Raw genomic sequence first — 26037 nt, forward strand, 5'->3', positions numbered from 1 at the left:
GGTTCAGCAGGATAAAAACATCATGTGCTGCCTCTTCCCCTATACGCTACATGTTTGTTGCATTACAGGAGCCATATGGTGTGTGTTGCTCATAAGTGGTTTAAACGCTTGTGATTTTGTACTTATGGACAGATGGTAAAAGTGGTTGGTCTAGAATTCAGAGCATTTCCTGTGGCATACACGAATATATTAAAGGATATTATTATACAACTCCTTGAATGTAGAGGAAAAAAAGGAACGCCACCAGAAAATTTTTATTAGCATAGTTATACATGTAAGAACTACATTTAAAAAAAGATATAAATCTGCTTGAGGGAAGAAAGGTATCTTCAACATCTAATATAATTGAAACACAGAAGATCAAATGCATTCAGCTTCATTTAATGTCATTTGAACTTGAGAACTGAAGAGTAATAAATTCAACTCTATGTGCAATTTAATGGATAGCTGGTGGGGCTGAATGAGAGCAGTTTAAGAGATGACTTTGAGTAAGGTTTTTAAAACCCAGAGAAGAGTACAGAGGAAAGAAATAAAAGGAGAAAGCACCAAATGAAAATATAGCTCTGTAATGTAAAGTTAACAGATAAAATAAAGAGTAAAAAAGAAGATGGGTGAGATTTAGAGAGATGGTGTCCTCTCTTGTCATCTGAACTGTCCTGCTGTTATTTGCGTAACTCATGGTGATTTATCTACTGACAAGAAAACACAAACACATCACGACCAAAGTCAGCCTGCAAAAGGGCACCACCGCTTACGCCCTTTTGATAGCTGATAATCATACCCGCCAACATTTTGCCATTTTGTAAACACAATGACATGAACAAAGCTCTCATCAGCTTCAAAAGTAATTTTACAACATGGATTTTCACACTGGGGCTCAGCATCACCCATCACTTCAATTTCCCCTTTGCAAACCTTTAAAAACGAATGCTGCATTTGCCATTTTATTACACTCCTTCCACCTTGCACCATTTGACCTTTTCCAAATTCTGTGTAAAGCTTCTCTTCTTGTTTAAGATTCAGTTTGATACCTTTCCTAGTCACCTTGTATCCCAGGCACAGCAACATGTCTCACGTCACTCTTATAAAATGAAGGATTACCATGATCAATTCTAAAGTGAGCACACATCAGGTTAAGTCAATTTCCTGCAATTGCAAGTATATCAATTTTCCCTTCAGTGTTTCATTAATCATAAATGTTGCTGAGTGTCAGGCTTGCGAGTACTTAAGAAAATAGCTCCATGAAATGGTTTGTAGCTGACTGTGAAATGGAGAATAGTTTTATCTGTTCCAGACCATTTATTGCTTATTGGTATGTAATGCCATTCTGCACATATTAGTCAAATCTTAAATGGGACATAGCATGCTTCTTACCAACTAGTTAACTCAAAATTCATCTGGATTGTGTGAGATGTTTGCGGCTCCAACAAGTTGCACTAATACCCTACACCAGCACAGGCAGATTTTGAGTGCAACAGTAGTCCATGATGCCACCTTCTAACACCAAAGGTAAATTCATTGCTGGAAAGCTTGTTTTGGCTCATATTTAATGGCTAAGCCAAGATTTAGTCAACAAGCTATATTTTTTTAGTCCCTCTGTAAATAAAAGCTCTTTTCTTTTAACTGTGCAGATGGGGAGGTGAACATTTCTGAAAATGTCTGAAAGTGTTCATGTTGAAATCTGGATCTATAAACATCAGCAGCAGACAAATGTAAGATGAAAGCCTTTTCTAAATGCCTCAGTTAATTAGTTTAGGTATGAGGATGCTCCAAAGTCCAGACGCATGTGAAAAACATTCACTGCTGGAAAATAAAAAAAGAAGGTGAAGGAAGTTTAATGTAATTTTGCTGTAGCCAAACAACTGTACAGTACTGTCACTTTGTATTCCACAGTATATTAAATGCTTGTCAAATAAGCTGTTCTAGATGAATGTGGACATGCATTTACCAAGACCCACATTTGACAGTGTGTCTGGAAAAAAAGAACCATATAACAATTGAATCCTCATCTGAATGGTCAACATCATACATGATAGAAAATATGCAACAGAATAGAGATTTTTAAGATGCTTCCTTTTAGATCCACAGCTTTGGTGTGTTCTCACAGGTCTGATTATTCTGGGTTTCTCAGTGGGATTTTCTCCAGATCAGCTGTCACCAGAGGCTACATTAATAAATGTATTACTCATGGACATTTATGTATTTTCTTTCAATATTCCTGGGTTATGGATTATCCTCATTTTCTGTTTATGAAAATGATTTGTCTAGAAATAATCCTGCAAGATAAGTAATGGCTTAGGTTTCTTATTAAGCTGGTGGTATTGCTGCTGGGAAAGTGGTTATGGTAGAAGACGAGATAGACAGGGATGTTTTTCAGTGTTTCTTTTTTTTAATCTATAAATGATTCACTGAGGTGCAGCGCCAAGTGACACTGATTAAGTAATGTGGGCGCCATGAATGCAATTAGAAAAAAAATCTGATTTAATAATATAAATAAGTATTCCACACTGAAAATAAAGTGAATTAGTAAATTGTAGCTTTGAACATACACAGAGACCATTTTGATGGGACTCAAATCTTGGTTGACATAAGGCATGACAGATACAATAGATCTTGTTCCCATTTATATTTATATTAATTATTTGGCAGGAATGGTTTATAAAATGCAGTCGATGCGATGTGTGTATTAATTTACCAGAGCTTGACCCTACATAGGTTTTTAAGGAAGCATCACTAAAGTAAGCACAACCAGTAGTATCATAGATAGATATAGTTGACATAATGAACAATGTTAAAGATATGAAGATGTTTCTTTTTAAGTTGACAGCAACCAAGTTACGGACATGATCTACTGTTATTTATTCATGTGGTAAATTCTCAAACCTATCACCCTTTTATCAATAAAATCATTTAATCAACTTTTTTAATGACTCCTTGACCCAACCTCCACACAGAGTTCAAACAATCAGTGCATCGTTCACGCCGACAGTCCCAGTAGGTGAGATTGCACTGTGCTTAATGGAGAAATGAGCAGAGTAGTTGAAACACTTGGTTCTTATCAAATCAGACAATGCCAATTAAAATGACTAATTCCATGATTTATCACATTAGACCAGTGTCCAGAGATTGCTCTTTGGGAATGAGAGAATTCAGTCAACTCTTTACAGTCACGTGAGAGCACTTCACACAGAGATACACACAATCAAAGACAACAACAAACACACAAATCCAGATTGCTGAAGAAAGACAGACGTAAATATAAAAATTGCATGTCACACCCCTAAGTTAGAATATTGTCTGGCAGTATTTTGTCATGCTGGGACCCAAAAAGGCCACACATGCACAAATACTGGATAATATGCTGACATACATCCTAAGCACTTTACTAGAAAGCAAATGCACTTCTTTTTAGCGTTTGAAGACGTCTCCCTGGTCCACCCAGAGGTCTCCTCAGATTGCAGAGTCAGATAGAAATGAGGAAGCGTCTTGGATTAAACATTAAACAGCTTCCACATTCCCAAAGAACTCCCTAGGATAGCCATGACTAAATGAAGAGCTCTCTCTCTCTTTCCTGATGACTCCTGAACTTAGCCTAATGTGCTCAAATCATAAAAGCTTAAAGGAGATTTGAATACCTAAAATGTACAGATTTAAACTCTCCATAGCAATTTTTTTGGTAATTATGCACACACAAGCACTTGGGGGCAAAATGTCAACAGTGACTCCCAATAAATAATTTATTTTTGCCTCAGAATTGTGTGTGTTTATATGTTGCTGTTGTTATATAAGTACTGGAAAATGGAAACAAATAAACAAACAAAAGCAAACAAAAACCTGTGAGCTTAAGACTTTTCTGTGTTGAAATTATTTACACTCATAATTTATGACTGCAGCAAGAAAAGAGGCCAAGCTAGTATTTATTTCCAAGCAAAACTGATTTGGATTTTTTAGAATTGGATCTTGCAGACAGAATACACGGAGCAAATGTGTAACACGTGGGAATTGTGGGACAAATCTGGAAAAGAAATAAGGCTGAAGTTTTCAACATTAGAAATAGGACATCCATGACTTAAAAGCACAGAGGATTGCTTAGTATTTGGTGCACTGAAACAGATTGTGTAACATTTTATCAAATAATGGTAGGACCACGCATACAAAGCACCATAATGTAGGTACTTTTCCCCTCAGTTATGAGATTTTATGTATCACAATTTAATTGAATAAATATTCTGATCATGACCAGATTTTAATATTTGGTAATTACAACCTCAGATGAACAACACATTTAATAATGCACTGTGTATTATTTACATAAAAAGTCTAAGCTAAAATGTTAAATCATTGTGTGTAAGGTCCATCATTACTGTTTCCATAGAAACTAAGAAGGTAACAAACAGGCTTAAACCTGTTCATCTTCAGTCAGCATTTCTTTAAAAGCAGCTTTGGTGGTTTGTTGGTCCTGAGCATTCAGCTATGTGTTACCTCCTTGCCAAGGAGGAAAGACATCAGCATTGATCTCAGAGAAACAACTGTTGCTGCCCTTTAAGTAAGGATTAAAGATAGTTTCTAAGCTATGTGGAGTCCATCACTTTAAGGTAAGTAAGTTAACAGGCCTCAGTTGGTCTGTTACATTGGAAAATTATTGCCGGTGTGACTACAAAAAAAAAAAAAAAAAAAAATCTTAATTTTTAAAGAACTTTGCATCATAGCTCTGCAAAAACCTACATTTACCTAGTTTTACTGTATCAAATGTGAGGGCCTCTCACTCGCAGCCATAGCTTGACCAAAGTCAGGTGGTCACACAAAACAATGAGCTTAAGAACAACATACAACAGAATCTATCCATTTTTACTGGTATCAAAATATCATTCATGTTCTTACACTGTCTTAAAATGATAAGCAGAATCTGTAAATGATTTAAATCCCAACAAATATGGATGAGGTATCACTCTGGACAAATTAATTTAATGAAAAGATAGATCAAAATGTAAATACATCATCTCACAATAATCTCTTACATTTTTTTGTTCAGGAATGAACATTTTAGACATATATTTATCAGTGAATGAAGTGCAAGTAAATTATGTGGAATGTCATAACGCTAATAACATGGGTAACACCCACATCATATGGTGGAAAAGAGCCCCACAAATGTCTGATAGGCATAATAATATACACTAATATGCACACTTGTCTTGACTTGCCAAATGACCCATCAGCTATGAATAGTTATCAACTTCTTAACAAATCTTGGAGGGGTAAGAAATAATGAAGCCAGCCTCATGACAGATCAAGTCCACAAATAATTTGCAGCACTGGTTTTAAATCTTCTCAGACAGATAGATGGAAGGAATTTACTGAACGAGGCGCGTTAAATGAAAGAATGCCACAGCAAATTGGTGACATTCTTGTCTTTATCATAATAAGTGTGCGAGGAGGACATATAGAACAGGTAGGCCATCATAATGTTTGGGCTGATCAGTGAAATATTTACCTTTAATTTTGAACATCAAGGTCTTTCCTCTATTTTTGTAAAACAGCAAAGTGATTCCTCAGTCAACAAATCTGTAAAGGCACATAAAGACTTTCTAAATCTGAAGAGATTTTTTATCTGCTAGAGACCCCACACATGAAGATAAAAAAATCCGGCATTGATCATGTGTGTGGTGTGCTCAGATAATCTCAGCACAGAACAACACACACAAAACGATGCTGTCCCACAACAGATCTAGAATCCAGTCCTCTAAACCTGAAATCTTGTGTGATCAAACAGGATCGAGATAAAAAGAAGGAGAAATAAGGCAACAACCAGAAAGCACAACACCCAGCATGGCAGAGGACATACATGATGAAGTAATGATGGTGGTCTTGCATCTTTTCTGTTAACAGAAAAATCGAGAACTAAACAAAAAAAAAAAAAAAAAAAAAAAAAAAAAACACACACGGATTTTACGTACGTCCTTGCTCCCTAGTCAGCTCACTCTCTGATTGGCTACATTACGTTCCACGTCACAATCCACACAGTCAAAACTCAGGAGTCGTCGTCTTTCCTCACACACGCGAAGATGTTTTTGTCGTAAATATTGAATGTGTTCAATACTTCTGATTGACAGAAGATGAGAGATGACAGAGATGTAGGTAAGATCAGAAAGAAAAAATATACAAATAAGGAAAAGGTGTATGCATGAAAATGAGAAAATATAACATGGTAGGAATGCTAATGCAGACATCATAACCAAGAAATTTGGGGAAAAAAAAAAAAAATTGAGGGGAGAAACAACGGGATGTTTGCATGAGCAGATGGTAGAATACGTTTTTGGATTAGAACAATGAGACCGTTAAAGGTATAAAAAATATGATAAAATAAAGAATAAATAAATAAATTTGACAGTAAGAAAGTCACCAGGAGACAAACACAGTGACAAAGAGAATTTAGATTTGGCCGCAGTTTGAACCATTCATCAGGGCCGAACTCATACTGAGGTGTTGAGTCAGACAAAGCAGAGTGAGGCAGGGTCAGGATGACAGATGCTCTCTGGCTGGCACTTACTCCAAACCCATAGTGCTGATCCACAGCTAATAATAGACAATCCACTGAAAGACACATAGTGGATGGTTTGCTCTCTCAGCTCTTTGAGAGCTTGTAAAACCAAAGTTTTATTGCTTTGGCTTTATGTCTGAACTCTGCTGGAAACTTTGCTGTTTACGCGGAGCCAGGTCAAGTTGCCCACTTTGATGAAATTTCCTGGGTTTGACGGTTTCTGACCTAACAAAAACTGCCATTACTTGTGTCAAAGCTATACTGCCAGATCCCTGTGCATGCAGATGTCATGTGAAAAGAAAAGAAAAAAAAAAAGATTAAGAAGATTTGCAGAGTAAACAGAAGGTAGTATTACACATTCACATATTTCCTTTTAAATTCTATACAAGACAGCTTCTGACTTACTTAAAGAATCACAACTTCCTATCACAACTAAGCTTCAAAACATGTTTTTCTAAAGTCTTAATCTAAGGTCGCTTTGTCTGTTGACTCCTTCAGTTTGAGAAGAAAAGGAGGAAAAGCTTCCATGATCATTTCAGTCAACGACTAGTACTTGGCAACACACTTCTTAGCAATGTGCAGCAGGAGGAATGTGGCTTGCAAAAGGATCTGTTAGCTGTAAAAAGTTATTTTAATGAAAAGCATTGTTTGAAGAAGCTATACGGAGACTAAATTTGCAGATATTCATGACCCCAGGGTATGGCAATTATAATTCTCCCTTCCAATCCTCATATTGTCTGTGACTTATATATAATATTAAGATTATTTTTTTTTATCGAAGAAATTAGCTCACATCTTTAAACCCACATTAATTAAATTCCCAGTTTTCAGCCTTTAACAGAAACAAAAATATTGTTTTAATGGCCATAATTTGACAGTTCATGTGCAGACCCTCTCATGACTTATACAGGTTGAATTAAAAACACCCCACTGGGTCATTTTTCAGGCGAGGACTAAAAGAAAGTGAGTACAGTGTATTAAAAAGTTATTTAATAATCTTACCTGGTGAATGTCTGACAAACAACAAGCTAATTTTTTAACCATATAATCATACATTAAAACAGTTGGTTCTCATGTGCACACACACACACACAGAACTTGTCAAAGTTTGGACGCACATACTCATTCAAATTCAAAGGCTGAGTGACATTTAACTGGTACTATATATGATAGAGCATGTTTATAGTAAACTATGTTCACTGCCATTGTTATGTGTTTATATGCCCTTTCAATAATTTCCACTAAATATTGTTATTAAGCAATGGCACCAGAGAGCCTGAAAATCACAGCCATCTAAAATTAATTTTTAACTTGTTGCATATTAACATATTTTCTCCAAACTTCTAATTTATTTAATGAAATTTTGTACTGTCAATGATGCGATCCCCAATTTCTTTATTTTCTGTGCATTTTCATGTTAAACAATTTTCCCATACAGCCTTTCACAGCGTGGTCAGCTCCACCAGGACACTGCTTCTGAACACAGCTTTGTACTGTTTTTGGTCCAAAAGGTGTTATTTTTTTGTAAGTAAATGTACATTCTGTTAAACAGATTAAAAACTACATAATGGAAAATAATTTATACTATCTGATTCTTATGTGCTTTTAATCATTTAATTATTTAAGGGATTATCAAGAACATGTTATTTTTTCTCCACACCACCCACACCTTCCATCATGAAACCCTATTATAATTATATCCCACTGCACTCGCTCTTTAGTCAATTTAATTAGTGTTGGCGACAGCCCTATCCACAATAGTAATATTAGAAAAGCCAGAGTGCAATCAGAACCACAAGACACTATTGATGCAGCACAGTGGTACTCTGAAGGTTGGTTTAGGGCCAGTTTAAACTTTTATGATATCTGACTCCTACCATTTGAAGTTTTTGCCCAAGGAAAAACCATCAAGATAACGTCAACGTGTAAATAACAGTTGTGTGTTTCAGGCCCTTATTTTACTTCCATCCACATGTCACAGTGAGCCTATGTAGAGCAGGAGCACCTCCTATTTCCCATCCCTCGACTTCTACCCACTCTCTAGAGAGATGTATCTGTGGGGACTCAGAGAGAGGAGATGAGCTCCTTTGGGAAGATTTGGCTCTAGAGGATGTAATGCCTGGGAGCAGAGGGAGGTTATTAGCTTATCAGAGTCGGAGAAAGAGCAGAGGCAGGAAGTGACAGAAAGGGTTCCTAACAACATACCGATCATACAAAATCACAGTTTTTTTTTCTTTTTCGTTTCTTTTTTTGGTCTGTAAGTCTGGGTATCTAGCTGTGCTCACAGAATTACACCACTGTTAACTTGTGCATCAGCAAGACGGTGATCCTAATTTCTCAGGACTGAAAAATGAATCATCGTGGAAGATCGGACCATAATCAGATTAAAGAAAAAAAAAATCTTTTTCTTTAAAGTTTTAGCATTTGCATTAAAAAAAGAGGAAAATGTGTGATAAAAAAAGGTTTCCACCACAGTTTACAAGAGCTTTTTTTTTTCTTCTTCTTCTTTTAAAGGCATAATATTTGGTGGCAAAATGTTTACCGTCTCTCTATCTTTTGACCTGATAAATTGAATCTGTCTCAATCTGTCAAGGAATTTATTTAAACTGTTGGCAGTAGCACTGGACTTGTATCATTGTGTCACACTCACATGCACACTTAGTTTCTCTACTGTTAAATTCAAGAGGTGCATTTTCACTTTCATTGCAAAATAATAACTTTTTTTTACTTTTATTTAAAGTAGAATAATAATGGGTTAGATTTTTAATGTGATATGTGCTTTACATTGAATCCATTATTCATTCACACTTGGTCATGGTAAGCTACAAGTGCCTCTTCGACTACCACTGAACATTCATATACATTCAACACAGGAGGCGAGGAAGGTGCAGAATAGTCAGCAAATTACAATGTAAAGTGGAACAGTGGTGCAACAAGAACTCAAGATCTGAGTGAAGATTTTGTCCATCTCTCGTCACCAGACACATTCTAGGTTTAGCAAAAGTCAAACCAAGAGAGGATCTAAGGAGCTCTGACACCTTGAATGCATTTTGTTGTTTCATCTTCAGTTATTTATAGACACACACTATTGCCTCTTGGGAAGACATAACACAGTCTGAAAAAACATTTTTCAACAAATCAACTATAATATGCAAACAAAATAACGGTTTATCCTCGCAAACTGTAGAAATGACTACATGATTCACTGCAGTATCACATACGTTGTGACATTGTTAAAAGATGCTGTTTGCAAACTCTCGTATTTGCTGTGTCATTCATAGATTCATGCCAACAGCTGTTCTTCAGTTGTAACTGTAGCACTACCCTGACAGAATGTTTGGAAGCTCATTTTGCAAAATGACTTAAAGTGCTTCTACATTTGTCCTCAAAAGAAAGCATCAACAAAGAATGTGCCTCATCCATCCAAAATTTATTTAGCATTTTTGCTTTAAAACTGTATATCAGCTCCAATAAGAACTTTTTATTTTGGTGCAATTTATTGCAACCATAGAGATTTTACTATCCTACAGGCTGCAGTGGACCACAGGCCTGTTTTTATCAGTGCAACTATCCTTAGAACGAGCTGTCATCCCTCACACAGATCGGTTAAATTGATCCAATACACATTTTTCATATCAGCAATTTGGCGGTTCTGTCAGTTTAGAAGTTTCCTTGTGACATTTTGGTTACTAAATGTTTTTTTTAAACGTATTGCTGTGTAGCTCCAGATGTACATTTTCTATTTGCCCAGAAGATCCAGGTGTTTCTTTGTCTATTCACACATCCAAACTTTCTAAAGAAGCAGCTGACACATTTATTAATTTACATTTTACTTTTAAAAACATCTTCTGTTTCCTGTTGCTGAATAGCATAGACAGTCACTGAATCCAGTTATTGCAGGCTGTAAAGTAATCCCTTGTTAAATCACACTTTGGCTTTATCTTAATTGAACAGCACATTAGAGTTGCTACTTCCCATGAAGAAAAAAAGAGTTGTAGAGAGTCTTATCTGCTCTTTGTCAGCACTCCTTCTTCTTTGGTTCTGTTATTAGGTCTTAACACAGATGTTCAGAAGATGTTTAAATAGTATGCAAGCAATGTCATCCACACAGGCACATGTATACAAAAAATAACCGTTGCTATCCTTAGTATCAGTAAATATCTTAAACACAAAGTTTGCCACACTTACAAAGTTGTGTACAGTTCAGCTCATGAATATGCGATTTAATTCCCAGGTTCAAAAAGATACTCTCTAGCCTTGTAGATCAAAAGTCATGGGAATGACTTAAAAGGATGAAATAAATCCAGGAGATTTGCCTACCTCATCATAAGTGTAGCGATAGTCCGCCTTCTTTGATTTCAGATCCCACAGGACCACGATCCCAGACTCAAATCCAATTATAAGCTGGAAAGGAAGAGCAACAGGCATTCAGTGAGAAAGGCAGGGATGACAGACAGAGGACAGAAAATACTCCATGATGGGCAGAAAGAGAGGTAATACGTTTGGCTTCCCTGCACAGCATGAGAGGAAGTCAGGTGTAAGCAGCCTACAGTAGCACAGGAAAATAAACCTGTTACACAACAAGCACAAAAAGCTATTTCTTTTTATTCTGACAACCTATTGACAGAAATAACAACAGACACAATCACTGCTCTGAGATTTGTGTATGCAACAAAATAACATTTTAACAGCACGTGCTGGGAGTGTGCAGAGCTGTTTTTATAGAGTGGTAGTAAACCTATTCAAGGCTTTTATTGAGTCTACAAGCACATTAGATTATCCCACAATTTAACATAAATTTCTTTATTTAGCTTTTTAAATGTCTTATGTAAAAAAATATCCTTACAGAAAACCATCAGGAGACGTAACACTTGGTAATAGATGCTAGTCTAACTTAGGCTCATTAAAATGCCATAATCTTATCTTTCTATGTTTCCTGGTGTGTTACTACTGCTCGCTTATATCCAAAGAAGTAGTACTTAACTGTAAGTGATGCTAGAGTGTTTTTCAGGCATATATGTATGTGTGTGAATCCATTTGTTTTTCCATAGTGCTGCATTGTTTTACAATAGGGTGTCTTAGAAATCTCATGTTCTTCAGCTTAACAAAACTTGAGTAAATGGATTAATCAGGCCAATTAAGATGACAGTTTTCTCAAATTGACAGAGTACGTGCTGCAAATGAAGTTATTAAGATTGGCTACTCTTCAGTGGTGTAATAAAATGAGCCAAACACACTGTGATCTTTTGTATTTATTCTTATTACACACACAAAAAAAAGTGCTGGAAACTAAGAAGTGCTTCATGCCTCATCAAAACGGTCTTCCCAGTGCAACTACTTTGCAACATGTTCAACAGCAAATTCATTTCACAGATGAAATTGTCTGTCTTTCGTGAGATAATTTCTATCAGATTTGTTATTCTAGCACCACTCAGGAAAGCTGGACAAGGTGAAAACTGCGTCCGCTCAATTCTCTTTGGTTACTGGGTTGATCATTTCTGTCAGTTTGTTTGGTATCGTATAAAAAAAAAGGAATGTTCGTCTTTATACAATCACCTAGCTTAAAGTTAGATTTTAAACAGGAAGCCATGCAAAAATCCAGGAGCACCATGATAAAAATAAAATAAAAACTAATTTTGGCATTGCTGTCTTTCTTTCTTTTTTCCCCCCTTATTAAGGGTAACTTTAAGGACAACAAGTATACTGCTTAACAGTATTCTTTAGTCTCAGTTATCTGTAGACTGCCATTTGCAACAGTTGTCTCTATTAGCATGTATTCTTAGTTTTGCAGTGAAATCACAACTTTTATTTTAGCAGTTGTCTTAGTTCTGTCAGTTTAGATGTTTTTTTTGTTTGTTTGTTTTTTTTTTTTGTTTTTAGATAATGTGTTTAGCTCTCACAGCCATTGTCTCATTGAGTTAAAATTTGATGACAATTAGCCACAGTGGGACTAAGCTTGAAACAAGACTTAAGAAACTGCAGATGAATTTATTGTGTTTGCATCTGTGTGTCGTACCTTTCCCTCATCCATAGGATTATCACTTATGTGGACCACTGGTCCTGGGTGAGCCTTGGAGGACCTTAGGAGGAAGACAAAGAAACAGAGACAGAATAGTTGTTTGTCTTTTTTGAAGGGCAAAACAATAGTTATCACACAGAAGTATGATCATTTGCTAATAAAACACAACACAGATGTGCAGCATCTGATAAGGCATTGCAGTCTTGATTCACTTGAGCAATTAGATTGCTATCATCAAAACTATTTAGAACTTTCAGAAGAAAAAGCAGAGAAAAGACAATGATAAACAAATGCAGATTCCTTCATTGTTATAGCTAATTGCAGTAATGCTAACAGTATATTAGCCAAGCACTGTGGTGAATTATGTGACCTGACCATGTTCTTCGTTCTTTTTTACTTGATGCAAGTGTAAAGAATGTGTGTGAATATAGCTTGAACAACAGTAGTTGAGACAGTGTGTGGTAATGTGCATGTGTAATGATATGTATATTAGGCATATGCACAACATTGCTCATGCTAATAAGCCATGTGGAGCTATTGTCATGGTTTAGTGTGAATCTTAGCAGCCTGGGGAAAGTAATTATTTTGAAGACATATCAGGTAAAGAGTAAACTGGAATAAAAACATGATAATACTTGTTTTTCATTCATGATCTAGAAGAGATTTATTTAGGGGTTAAACCAGGAGCAAATGTCTTTAAACCTGAGGAAGAGGTCTGCTGGTAGAAGACGGAGCTGCCAATCTCTCCAAGGTCCTAAAAGACAGCTCAAAGACATAAGCTCACCGAAGGTTGTGATGAATGACTGTGTCAGTTCCCAGTAGCAGTGTGTGTCTGAATGGATGTGTGTGTTCATTTGCATGTGAGTGGAGACTGCACAAAATGCTGGACTGCTCCCCCCTCCCCCCTCCTGTCTGGGTTTTACCCTCCAGACAGCCTTATGTCAAATCTCCAGTAGAATTTTCCTAACCTGCTCTGCCTTAAAGAGATGTGATGGGAAGGTCACTGCTGCAAAGGAGTGACTGTTACTTTTGCTGAAACATAACCCCAGCATCGTGCAGCAAAGGCAGGAAAGTCAGACGAGGAGAAGAGAGTGGCAGCCAAATGTAAGAAATGCAACAAAACAGCTAGAGACCTTGTTTTGATGTATGTCTTATCAGTGTAAAGTTTGTTTGTGTATTGTATAGTTTGACAGTGAAGGATAGGATGAGCTGATATAATAATAATCAAAATAATAATCATATTATTATTATTATGACAATTCTTTCTGTCGCCTAGACAACGCAGTGAAGAAATAACTGTGTGCTCAGTGTTTTTGCAAGACAAAAGGGTACCTAGGTAAATGCTTCTAATAAAAAATTTAAATAAAAAATATACAACATTGTGATTTCCCTCTGGGATAAATTTAATTTTATTATTGTTTAATTACTGTTTAAAACCATCATGTGTTGTATAGACATCACGTACAAATGGATAAATTAAATTCATGTTCACTTTAGCTTTGTGTATCTCTATGACTTTATAAATATTATCAAAGGGCAAAGAAAGGTAAGAGTATTTAACAATGTATTGTGTGTGTGTTTGTGGGTGTGTGCGTGTGTGTGCGCGTGTTAGAAGATAGCAGTTTGTGGGCAGGCAGTCAGTCAGTCTCTATATTTAGCCTGTTAGTGCTGGAACCTTATTACCTAAGCTCTACTGCAGCCGGAGCTTTTGATTTATCTAATCCCCTTTCACTGCTCGTCTGTGAGCTTACAGTCGTCCACACCAGCACGCACATCTGCAAACACACAACTGGATGTCAGCACAATTAAGACGCATCTTAACACCATCCCCATTTGTAAACAATGATCCCTATAGCACAACAAACAGTTACTTGCGTTGAATTACAAAATCCACCATCCTTGTCGGACTTTCCTTTCCCATGTGACTCATTATAGCTACTTAAAAGGTCTTATGTGCAACATTCTCTGTGTTGCCCAGGTGAGAATTTAAAAAGATATTGTTTACAGCAATAAATCTGGCATGAACATATTCACAAAGTACACAAATACACAATCAGGTTTGAGGATAAAGGAATCACCATGGCAACAGAAGTAGGATGGGCAGACTCCAGACAGGAACCCAAAAAACCATCCACACCCTGCCACAAACACACTAACCCACCCACTTAAACACACACAGTCTTGACATATTTACTGAGCATGTCTACAACTGCATGTGTGTATGTGTCCATGCATGCCTATGCATACATATGGCTGTGTACATGCTATTATTCACATTACATTAACATTTTTCAGATAGGGATTCAAGGATTTTCATGTCACATATTAGCAGACTCATGCACACCAGGAGAGTGTGTGCAAGAATGTAGAGTTAAACTGAATAATCCATTGCAAACATAACCTTGATACCCTTGATTCAGGAAGTCATCTTTTATAAACCTATGCTGTACCAAATCCACCTTTGAGTGTTCTCCTTACCAGGTAATGTTTTCAGTGCATTAAAGAAAATAGACTTGCTTTTATGTGAGCGTTGCAGGCAAGCACACAAGCACCATAAAGCAATTGATGGTGGGTGTTTAGACGACACAGCAGGGATGTTTAAGCAATAGGAAAGTTAACACTTCAATGAATTTAACATCTACTCGGTGCAGACACAACCACATTTCCTTTTTCAGGACAAATACAAAATATACTATGTAACATAAAAATACAGTGATTTTTGAAATTACATATGTCTAAATAAATGCAGATATTAAATGAACAAAATTGTTTGAGAGGTAAACTGGCTACAGATAAAAGCTGCAACAAAAACACACCCAAATAAGTCCTGAACATCTGGAGTCAATACAGATGACTATCTCTAAGGCAGTGGCTATGTAGCGATATGACTTGAAAGCCAACTTGAAGTCCAACCATACAGTATGTGGACTCGTGTCATATCGGTAAGCTGTTTGTTATAAATACTGTGACATGACATTCTTCGTGTAAACAGACCTGCTTGCAATGCATGATACGGTCCTTGTTATTATTGCTGGCATCTTGAAATATTGAGGCTCAGAATTGCAATTAGCTATTTTTAACAATCAGTAAAAACACAAATCTTTTTTTAAATTTAACCATGCTGGTTTCAGTGGTGCCCTTCTGGAATATGTTTGCTGGTATTTCTGTCACTTTTTAGCATCTGTTATGATATGTTACCATCCCAACAAGAAAGTTGTTTCTACAAGATTCTCAGATTGTTCAGGCCGACAGTGACAAGAATAAAAAAAACCTGTGTTACCTGCAGACACTGCATACAATGTCATTAGTTGAGTGGCTGCCACATTACAAAAAACAACAGTCCCCCTCATTCATGGCTTTCTCTGGACCACATCACTTCTAATACATTCAAACATTTCATAAAGGTTGTTACTTATATTTTTTTATTTATTAAATTATTCTGAGGCAATTTAACTTATCTTTGGGTATTAATAAAATAAAGGGCTCTGACTTGGACTAAATATGTATAAAGAAATGGATAGATGTATTAATAATAATAAAATTTAAAATAATTTATTTCAGCTCCATTAAATAATAAAGTGGTTGTTTCCAGATTATTTTTCACAATGGTTAAAAAAATGTTAAAAAAAAATATTTGGCAATCACCAAATGATCTCATGCCTGTTCAAACAATTCATAATATCCTACACATTAAACCCTGGAATGAATATATATATTCCCATGAGTACTGTGCTAGGAGCTGAGAACCTCACGCATGCATAAAAACACATTATGTAAAAACAAAAAAAAAGAAAGAAAAACTAGCAAGTATTTACAATAGCTTCAGGCCCCTGAGCGAGAGTGCAGGAAAAGATGAAAGCAAAGGAACAAGAGATGCCTTAAGTCAACATGTTCATGTGAACTATGTGTCATAGTAAACTGTTAACATTTGCCACTCTTGTCCTACTTCTCTTTTGCTCTCTGTACCCGGTGACCATTTAGCTGAATCAAATCAAACAAACACATAGATGCATCGAAATACACTGTCAGATTTATGCATGTAAACATTTTTGCACACACTGCACAGTGCATCTCTGCAGAAAAAAAAAAGTCTGCATCATGTGAGCAAACAGATTTACATGCTGCCTTACTGCCCAGTCCATAGCACTGACTAAACTATTGTGCGACGCAGTTGGTGTAAGATATGTGTTTATTTTATAGCCTAGTTCAGTTTCCAGCGCAGTAGCTTGGGCGCAGAGGTGTGAGTCATACAAATACACAGAGCACTGGGTCAGGCTGGACCTGGGGCTACTGGCACAGAAACTGCAGCTCGTCTCCAAATAGCAGGGCCCAAGGGATGATGACCCCAGTACACACTACATCCTAGCCTCATTAGCAGTAACAGAACAGGGCTGTACTGGGAAAGGTGTTAGATTAAATGTTTAAGTAAATCTTGCCATAACATGTATTAAGCCTGGTTTGAAATTCAGTTCTAATGACATATTTGTGAATTCAGAAAAAATGAATAATGCTCCTTATAGATCCTCAGAGGCCATGTGATGCAGTTGCTTTAAAAACAAAAAAAACAATCTTTTTAATTAATTATCAAATCAAAATAAAAATTACAAATCTAAATAAAAAAAAAGGCAGTTAATTCTTCCATTTAAGAAACTGCATCCTGCAAATTTTGTTTGCCAAATGACTTGGAACTCAATCAGACATGTATCTGGTTGGTGAACTGCCACTCAATTAGTCATTCCAGCAGCAACACTTTGATGCCACTTCTGTCTGATGACAGCATGACAAGCATGCAACAAGAGAGGTAAAGAATCTTTTGTATCTGGACACCAGCCCTACTCACCCCACAGCTGGCAGAGAAACACATGGAGAGAGTACAAGAGGCCCACCTTGAACCTCTCTGATCTGCTTCAAAGCAAACCGACAGTAGCACACTTCAACAGATATGCAAACTGAGTGTCTCTGTAACAAATCAGAGAAATCATTCCCAGCACCGCTGCCATCTTAAAAGACACAATATCCCCCAGAATAGCTGTGTGAGTGAGTGAAGCCTAAACCAAAAGATAAAGAAACCTAATTTCCTCAAACTAATCGTGCAAAGCTGAAGTTTGGACAGAAACAAAGCTGTTAGGATTTTGCAGAAGAGAATGTCAAATGATGTGTGGTGATAAGCACGATTTATCTTTGGATGAGGTCAGGAAATGGAGTCTGAGTGCAAAGATGAGAGCAGATGCAGAGATGTATGCCTATACAGTATTACTACAGTGTATAGGTTGGGTGGTAATCATGGTCAAAAAGGTCAATATTATTCAACAAGCCAAATATTGTTTGGAACATTTATGATTTCAGACAGGAAATTATAGAAAATATGACATGTTTGGTAGTAATATAAGTATTTAATGTAGTCCAATTTGAATTTACAACTACAAATATATATAATTTTTAATAATGATCTAAATCAAAGAATTGCATGTATTTCTTCATATTGGGTAGTTAAATAGGAGCATGCTTCACAATAAGATTAATCAATCAAGATTGCAATTCTATCATTACACTATAAACATTGGGACTTCAAAGAGAATTTTCTGGGAACTGACCTATTTATAAAACAGCATTTGAATGAGGTGCAGCAACTGCAGTTCGATGGACAAATGCTAGAGAATGACAAACATCTGCTGCACCAAAACCTACTGCAGCTATTCATGTTTTCGTCTTTGCTTTAGGCCTATTCATGTCTTTCTTAAAAATGTAATCAACACATATCTATAGGGACATCACCATTCATAGCACAATGAAATACAGTACAACATTAGTCAATGGCAAAGGGGATGGGGGTGGGGCGGGGGGCTACTAGCTGGAAGCAAAATTATATCACAAGCTGATGCTTTAACAAATCCTGTCTAAAACTGTCTCCACATGGTCCACAGAAATGTTGCTTTATAATATTTTCTCTCCAGACTTGTCACTGTCATGATTTACAGCTTATTTAGTATTTACACATCAGAAGTGGACAGTGTACTGGCTTACAATGCAGACTCCCTTGGCTTCTGTAGCCTGTGGACGGCCATAAACTCTCCTAGTCATGGCAATCAAAGGTTAAGAAGTCTGGCTGTAATTTCTATTCGCTTTATTAAGAATTTTTACATACCAGGTGGACTTCTAAAATAAAATGAATGAAAGATCAGGCACAGCTGCTGGCTTATTGAAAATGATGCAGCAATCTGTGTGAATATAGAAACAATACTTTGAAGCTTTTGGTATTTAAAGTTCAGATTGGTTTATCAGGATTCTTGTCAATAGAAAAACACTTTTGACAGAAAAAAAACAACAATCAGTTAATTACTAGGACCCTTCAAGTGAATTTCCTAAATAATTTTGTTTTTATTTTAGAAGGTGTTGATTGTGAATGTTAGATTTCAAAGTCTTTATTTCATGTGCAACTTATTCAGGTTCCTCTGCACACAGCAAAATGATGATGTTTGATGGCCTACTGGGGAAATTTTAAGACAGATTTTAAAAACAAATTAGAAATTTGAATGTAGACGAAGTCATGACACCCATAATGGACTTAATAAAACTGTTGTTTTCTTTCTTTTGTTTCATTTGTAATATTGGGCAAAGAATTCATTTAAAATATATTTTTTCCACAACAGCTGATCATATTGGCAGTTTATGTCCCACCTTGAAACAAAAAACAAGCTGCACATTAACTACAGGCTATCAGCAGGTTTGCCAATTTGTGTCACTATTTGTACTGTTCCTGGCAGACAAGAATACATATTATTTACATATTTTTTTAATAAAAAGGTTATATGTGTATGTGTGTGTGTGTTTGTATAAATAAAACATTCATATTCCAGAGAGCTTTAAAATTAAGATTTTTTTTAAATAAAAAGCTGCAAAATCCAAGTTAAAACATGATGAAGAGGGACTATGAAGGTGAATGATAAAAACAACATAAAAACAGTTCAGCCAAGAGAAGAGAGTTAATGTTTGTCCTTTAGTCTAGAGGCATCGCAGTATCTACCTTTCCATCATCCTCCATATCTGGTCTATCTCATCATTATCACGTCTTACCTCCTGCCCTTTTTTCTTTTAATTGGAAACCTTTGCCTTCTCTGTCTCTGTTCTCACTTATCTGCCCAACTTTTTTCCTCTGCTCTGCCCTCTGTAACCCACATTTATCCCTCCATCACAACTCCATTCCTCTCTTCCATCACTCTTCCTCTCTGCATGTCTTTTTCCCCAGGCAAAAGCCTCGGCTCATCCATTCCACTCCTTTTCTCTCTGTCATATGTCCTCCCTCCTCCCCTCCTTTCGTCTTCCCCTAGCACTTACTCTTGCCTTTTTCTTCCCTGCAACCTTGTCGACGAGACGAGACGTCTGTGTGTACCATACACTGATCTCAGAAGACACCTGTTCCACCCACTCCCTCCTCCACCTTTTCCTCTGTCTCCCCACACACACACACGCATAAACACACACATGCTTAGAAGGGGATGAGGGGAAAATGTGAAGCAAAACGCTCCAGTGAATAATTTAAATCTCTACAGCAGGGAGCCAAAATGGAGCCTGTCAAGCTGACAGAGCCACTGAAACGGCAAAGAGGCAGGTTGCTCACTACCTGAAATTTGATACTGTGTCTAGAAATGATAGACTTAGAAATTACTTTTTAGGTCATTACAGTGCAAATAAAAAAACCTCCTATAAAAGGTAAAATGCTGACTATACAACATTTATTACTGAAGTTTGCAAAGTAAGTCAATAGACCCTCATTATTGCAATGCTGGCAATATGCATTTGATTCCAGCAGAGTTCAAATATTGATCTACTTATTAGTGATAGTTTGGATATGAAACCCCTCTATGTGACACAAAATCTGTATAGCAGTAAGCTATACATGCAGTACTAAGAGGAATAAGAAGAAGGCAAAGGCGAAGTTGCTGCGGGACAAAATGTGGGAGAAGAGTAAAAAAAAAAAAAAACAAGGCCAAGACCACTCACAGTTCAATGGCTTTGTTCCACATGATGACGTAGCCTGAGAGCATGAAGGACTCCACGTTGACAATGTGGATGTTCCCTCGTTCTGTGCCGATGTACAACCATTTACTCTGGAAGGGCAGGTGGCAGAAAGTTATTCTGTGAAGAAAAGTAAAAGAGGCAACTTTTAGAAAAGAAGGAAAGGAAGAGAACATTAAAGCAAAGGATGGGGGGTGAAAAAAAAAGCTGGAATCCCCTAGGAAATCACTGTCCTACTATGACCGGTGACGAATTATGCTAAACTTTGAGGGGATTATTTACCACTCCAGCAGGTCAGAACAGTCAAGTTGAGAGTGGCAAAGCAGAGAGGTTTTTGTGTCATTCCATGAGACCCCTTCTCTTTACACCCACAGGATACATGAGGGCAAAGAGTCGCCTGTAATTCTTCTGTTTTCATTATCACTCCCCATCTCCTCCTTACATCCATCCATCAGACTTAAGTTTAATGAGAGGTTATAAACCCTTCCCTCCTTAGCTGTGCCTATCCATTCATCTCCTCATCCTCTTTTCATCATTTTGGTCTTTTATCCACCCTCCTGTGGAATAATAATGTACAACCTTGATAATCTGGCTTGCTAATATTTCAAGGTCGCACAGCTCCTCCAGTGATCCTTTTGAATCAGTGTAGCAGTTTGAGCCACAGATGCAGACTTTAGTGTCTAAACACCAGGAGCCTCGAGTTGCATCAGTTTTGATATCCACCCACATGGGAAGACAAATAAAGCTGCATCAATTTATTTTGATCCTACTGTCTTGTCTGGCATTTCCAACAAGGGCAACACAGGAAGGAAGGTGTTTCCTCTACAATCCTGGCAGATTAGCCAGTATCGAGCCATGCAGTCCCTCAGCACAAAAGGTTTTTAATCTGAAAGTGATACTCAGCATAAGAATTATAAACTCATGAAGACATATCACATACCTAGTGTTGCAATAACAATTCTCAATATGTAATACAATCCCGTTATCTACAGATCAGATTCATTCTCAGTATAACTAATATGCATCAGTAAATGCTTTGCAGAAACAAGCTGATTATGTTTTTTTCTTAATTAAAAAAGTAATGGAACCAGTGAGCAATTCAAGATGCTTGGTTGTGAATTGAGAAATGATTTTGTTCTTGGTGAAACACTGACTTGAAGCACCAGTACAGAAACATTTCAGGCAGTTTACTTGCATATAAATACATTTAAAATAAATTCAGAAGCATACAACTATATTTGCATTACATACACAAACAGAAGAAGTCTGAAAAGAAGTCTTTGCAGGGCATTCCACTACAACACACACCATTTAAGAAAATCTTTCTGCCAACAGTTTTCACCTTAATTGCTTGAACACATGTATGTATGCATACTTCATAGAGGTATGAGATAAATCTCATTCACACTGTCCAAACTGTACAGAGGCACACAAAACAAGATGTAGCTCATAAAACATGCAGTCCACATGGGAAGCATGGCTAAACATCTTTGTTCTTTACTCCTACAGCTTATTCAGCTTATGAGGCAATGATTTGTCTATTCTAGTGTTTCTTTGTTTTGTCCTTCCTGGGCTACTGTAGTAACATTGCAAAGTAACATGTTGGAGGGCAAGCAGACGGATCCAGGTCATCTGCAGAGATATACTGCTTCTTCTGTGGTATCCCAGCAATTTTTAATTCCCATGTGAGTCTTCATAGATCAAAACATGTTTATGAATGATGTATTACATTTCTTTCAATAAATAACTGTAAATGTTGTTACACACAAAAGTATATAAAAAAAAATCTTACAAGCTGATATGATTCATCTTTCAACCATGGTCAGAATTAGTTGAATTACCGAATAATAACCACTATTGCACAACATGATCTCACAGAAATACATGAAATAACCACAAGGTGTCAACACTTATTTGCAACTTCAAATTCCATACAAAATCCTACTGTTATGTAAAAACTACAATTCCTTTAGGCAGCCCCATGCAGTTGCAAGCTAATAAGCACCATGAGCGCAGTTTTTCCGGTTTTCAAAACAAGCTCAAAATATAGGGTTACAAAACTATGAATCTGTTGCATATATCAAATACCTAACTAGTGGTTAAACTACATCTAGATTATGGTTTATTTGTGGTATATAATCTTTTATTTTAAATAAAATTAATATAAGATAGTAGTTCTTCTGGTTTTGCAGTCTTAAAAAGGGCCATAAAAAATAATGCTCACTTATATTTTAAACATGTTGTGAAGCTGAAGTGTCAGTTACTCAGTAAATAAATTAGCTGTGGGAGAAAAAGGTAAATATGTGGGCTTATTTAAGATATTCTAGCCAAAATATTCCATAAACGACAGCTTTTGCATGATGTCTACGATTGACGCCAGCCAACAGGAAGAAAGAAAAAAAAAAAAGATGAGCCTGCAGCAGGGAAACTTTCATGTGAAATCCAAAGACGCATAATCGGTCTCACTGATTATGCTTGTAAAGCTTGCATGATGTACTTTAATATGGAGGGGACTGTTAACATCTGGTTAGGATGCCTCCTAAACACCTCCCCGATGAGGTGTTCCCATGTATGTCCCACTGGGAGGACGGCTAAGGGAAGACCCCGGACACGCTAGAGGGATGACAGTGGGAACAACTCAGGATCCCCACAGATGAGCTGGAAGAAGTTGCAGGAGAAGGAACACTCTGAGCTTCTCTGTTTTGGCTGCTACCTCCCACCCAATCTCAGATAAGCTTCAGGAAATGGACGAGTGGAAGGATATTAGCAATAAATTGACACATACCCACACACAAAACGACACTGGAGAGCAAAACCATCATAGTTTACCAAGAAATTCAATCTTTTTTTCATAACCTTTGTCAAGTAAATGCATACTATCCATAGTTTGCTGAGATCAGGTTGGACTCTGGTAATGTAAAAATAAACCAAATCTAGTGATAGTAAAATTAAGTATCTAATTGGTTGTAGATGTACTTGGCTAATGTGGACATTTTTTATCATTAAAATGCACGTGTAACAGATGCCTGCTCTGTGCATGTTTGGGCTGGTGTGTGTCTCTGTGTGTCTGTTTGCTTTCCGGACAGATTATCGTGTAAAACAAACTACGTCTACAATCAGTGTTTGTTTCTTTATTCATCCGCTTGTACATATTTGTCTCATTTTGTACATTACATGCATCCCAGCAGCTCATATGCATTTACATATATGCTTTATGTTCACATATGTTGCATCGGTTTGCTTTGTGTGTGTGTGTGGGTGTGTGTGTGTGCACTTACAGTACAAGCTAACTGATTACTGTGTTCCGAGAGCTTGTATGAGAGGGCCAAGTGAGAGGCAGTGTCAGGAGCATAATTATACAAATTTGCTTGCAATTTGTTAGTGTGTGTATCAGTTTGTCTGTGTGTGCCTGCATGTGTGCAAATATGCATCCAATTGTTGGTGCATGTATGTGTCTCCTGGTGAAATTTCCAGCTTCAAGTGGTCACGACACACAAAGGCAGCTGCCAGCTTCCAGGCTCAGGGCCAAACACATTGCCTCAGAAATAACAGACGCCTGCCACACAGTGCAGCTCTGAAACTAACTGCACTGTGGGCTAGACGTATGAAAACACGGCTGACTGCAAATAGATTAAGGAGAAGGGGTATTTCAGAAAACCATCTTTTGTAGAGCATTGTTTTATGTGATGTATCTAGCACAAAAGATGTTCCCGCCAAAAGAAATAATTAGTTTAAATATTGGGATCTAAAGAGTGCTGATCTAGTGATATTTCCCTTTTTCTAAGAAACTTTGACTGGTCTGCCCTTGAGCGCTGATTGCTAACTGCAGAATAGCAAAACTAGGAACAAAAGGGATGTGATTAGGTTGATGTAATGAAAGCCTGTCATTACTGCAGTGAAACAGTCATTTGAGAAATAGTCTAAAAGTTTGGGTGGTTTCTTTTTTTCCCCAACAAGATTTAATCCAAAATGTGTGCAGTTATTTTAAGAGCGTGCTGGTATGCTTAATGGTGAAAGATGCCGACAGAATTACAGGATTAATCAAATATTAAATCTGTCACTGTTATGTTAATCATCTTTTCCTATAATATTTCATGCTTAACTTGCCAATGCCTTTTGAATTATATAAATACATCATATTTGGAGCAATTAATATGGCAAATAATCCATCGCTGTATGCTCCATGTAGGTCTGTGGAGGTTTGACGCATACCTCTTCTAGACCCGACAATTACCCCTGCTACACAGCAAAGTTATGTGGAAGTACTTCCTTGTGATTGGTTGGTTTGGGATTATGTGTTTCTGGATTTCTGGATTTTCTTGCTCAATTTCCACAGTAAACAGAAGAAAAACTGCAACACAACCCCGTAACCCTACGCTCAAGTGTGAAAGCACATTTCACCTGCGTTAGCTACGCCTGGGCTACCGTACGCAGACACTGTGTGAGTATAAATCCAGCTTAAGTTATCAAACTCAGCACACAATCTTGGAAAGGATATTACATCTCATTTTAGATAAAAAATCTGTTTATGATATACTGCAAGTCACACCCTAAGATTTTTCTAATAAGTTTTGCCCCATTTGTGTCATAACAGATCACCCTTTTGCTTAATGGAATGTGAAAATAACAGAAGCAGAGACTACCTTGGGTAAGCTTATTTATGTCAACATCCACTTTCAAAGCTCAACATACCAGAGTTCCTACCACTGGGCCATCCTCATTCAGGCAACTATTTTATTTAATCTAGATTAAAGATGTGCCCTCAGGTTGTTAGTGCTGGAAGATAACTGTAGTTTGCATTGATGTGCAGATGGACCCATATGCAACGGGTCCCTTGGGTTTGGGTTAAATACTGTACAAGCAGACTTTTTAAATTATTCTGACTTACACAAATTGTAAGTTAAGTAGTCAGTGCTTAGTTATCCATCTCCTGTCTCTTCCTCTCGATCGTTGTCACACTTTCTTAATTTCAAACACTTGAAGATCAAAGAGGCTACAGATCTATGTCCACGTTGTTGGTGATTACCAGCATTACTGAATTAACGAGTTAATTACAGTTTATACTGAGAAAACATTTGCAGTGAGGAAAAAAGGATAACTAGATATGATTGCAGTGTACAACTAGAGATTTCACATTTACGGCAATGTGCTACAGCTGCAGATCAGGTTGGGATCGTGTGGTAGACAGGAAAAAACAAAACATTTTTTTGAGCATTGATTTATGATGGCTCAGGCTCAGGCAGATATCAAAAAGTGCTGACATGCACATCATCATTAGCTTGCAAGCAACTCTGGCTCACGATTATGCAATTTTGCCATTGACTGACCTAAAACTGCAGCATTACCACATGGGGCTTTCAAGATAGCTCAGAGATTAAATCCTGGGTTGTCAAATCTGCGATCATAATCTTTATGTTAATGAAAGAGGGAAAAAAAAAGTTTTGTGAATTATTCTCTAATC

General features: G+C 37.0%; 1 protein-coding gene across 4 annotated transcripts in view; it reads right to left on the bottom strand.

Moving 5' to 3' along the window:
- Nucleotides 1–26037, bottom strand: part of stxbp5a (syntaxin binding protein 5a (tomosyn)) — a 98456-nt gene that overhangs the window by 24651 nt on the left and 47768 nt on the right. For all 4 annotated transcript variants that reach the window (XM_041976039.1, XM_041976038.1, XM_041976037.1 and 1 more), the window contains exons 5-7: nt 20562–20696; nt 12558–12621; nt 10862–10945 (exon numbers count right to left, since the gene is read on the bottom strand). In XM_041976039.1, the coding sequence (XP_041831973.1) occupies nt 10862–10945; nt 12558–12621; nt 20562–20696 (283 nt within the window). The remainder of the gene's footprint in view (nt 1–10861; nt 10946–12557; nt 12622–20561; nt 20697–26037) is intronic.

Source organism: Melanotaenia boesemani, chromosome 22 (assembly GCF_017639745.1).
Source record: "Melanotaenia boesemani isolate fMelBoe1 chromosome 22, fMelBoe1.pri, whole genome shotgun sequence".
Taxonomy (NCBI): domain Eukaryota; kingdom Metazoa; phylum Chordata; class Actinopteri; order Atheriniformes; family Melanotaeniidae; genus Melanotaenia; species Melanotaenia boesemani.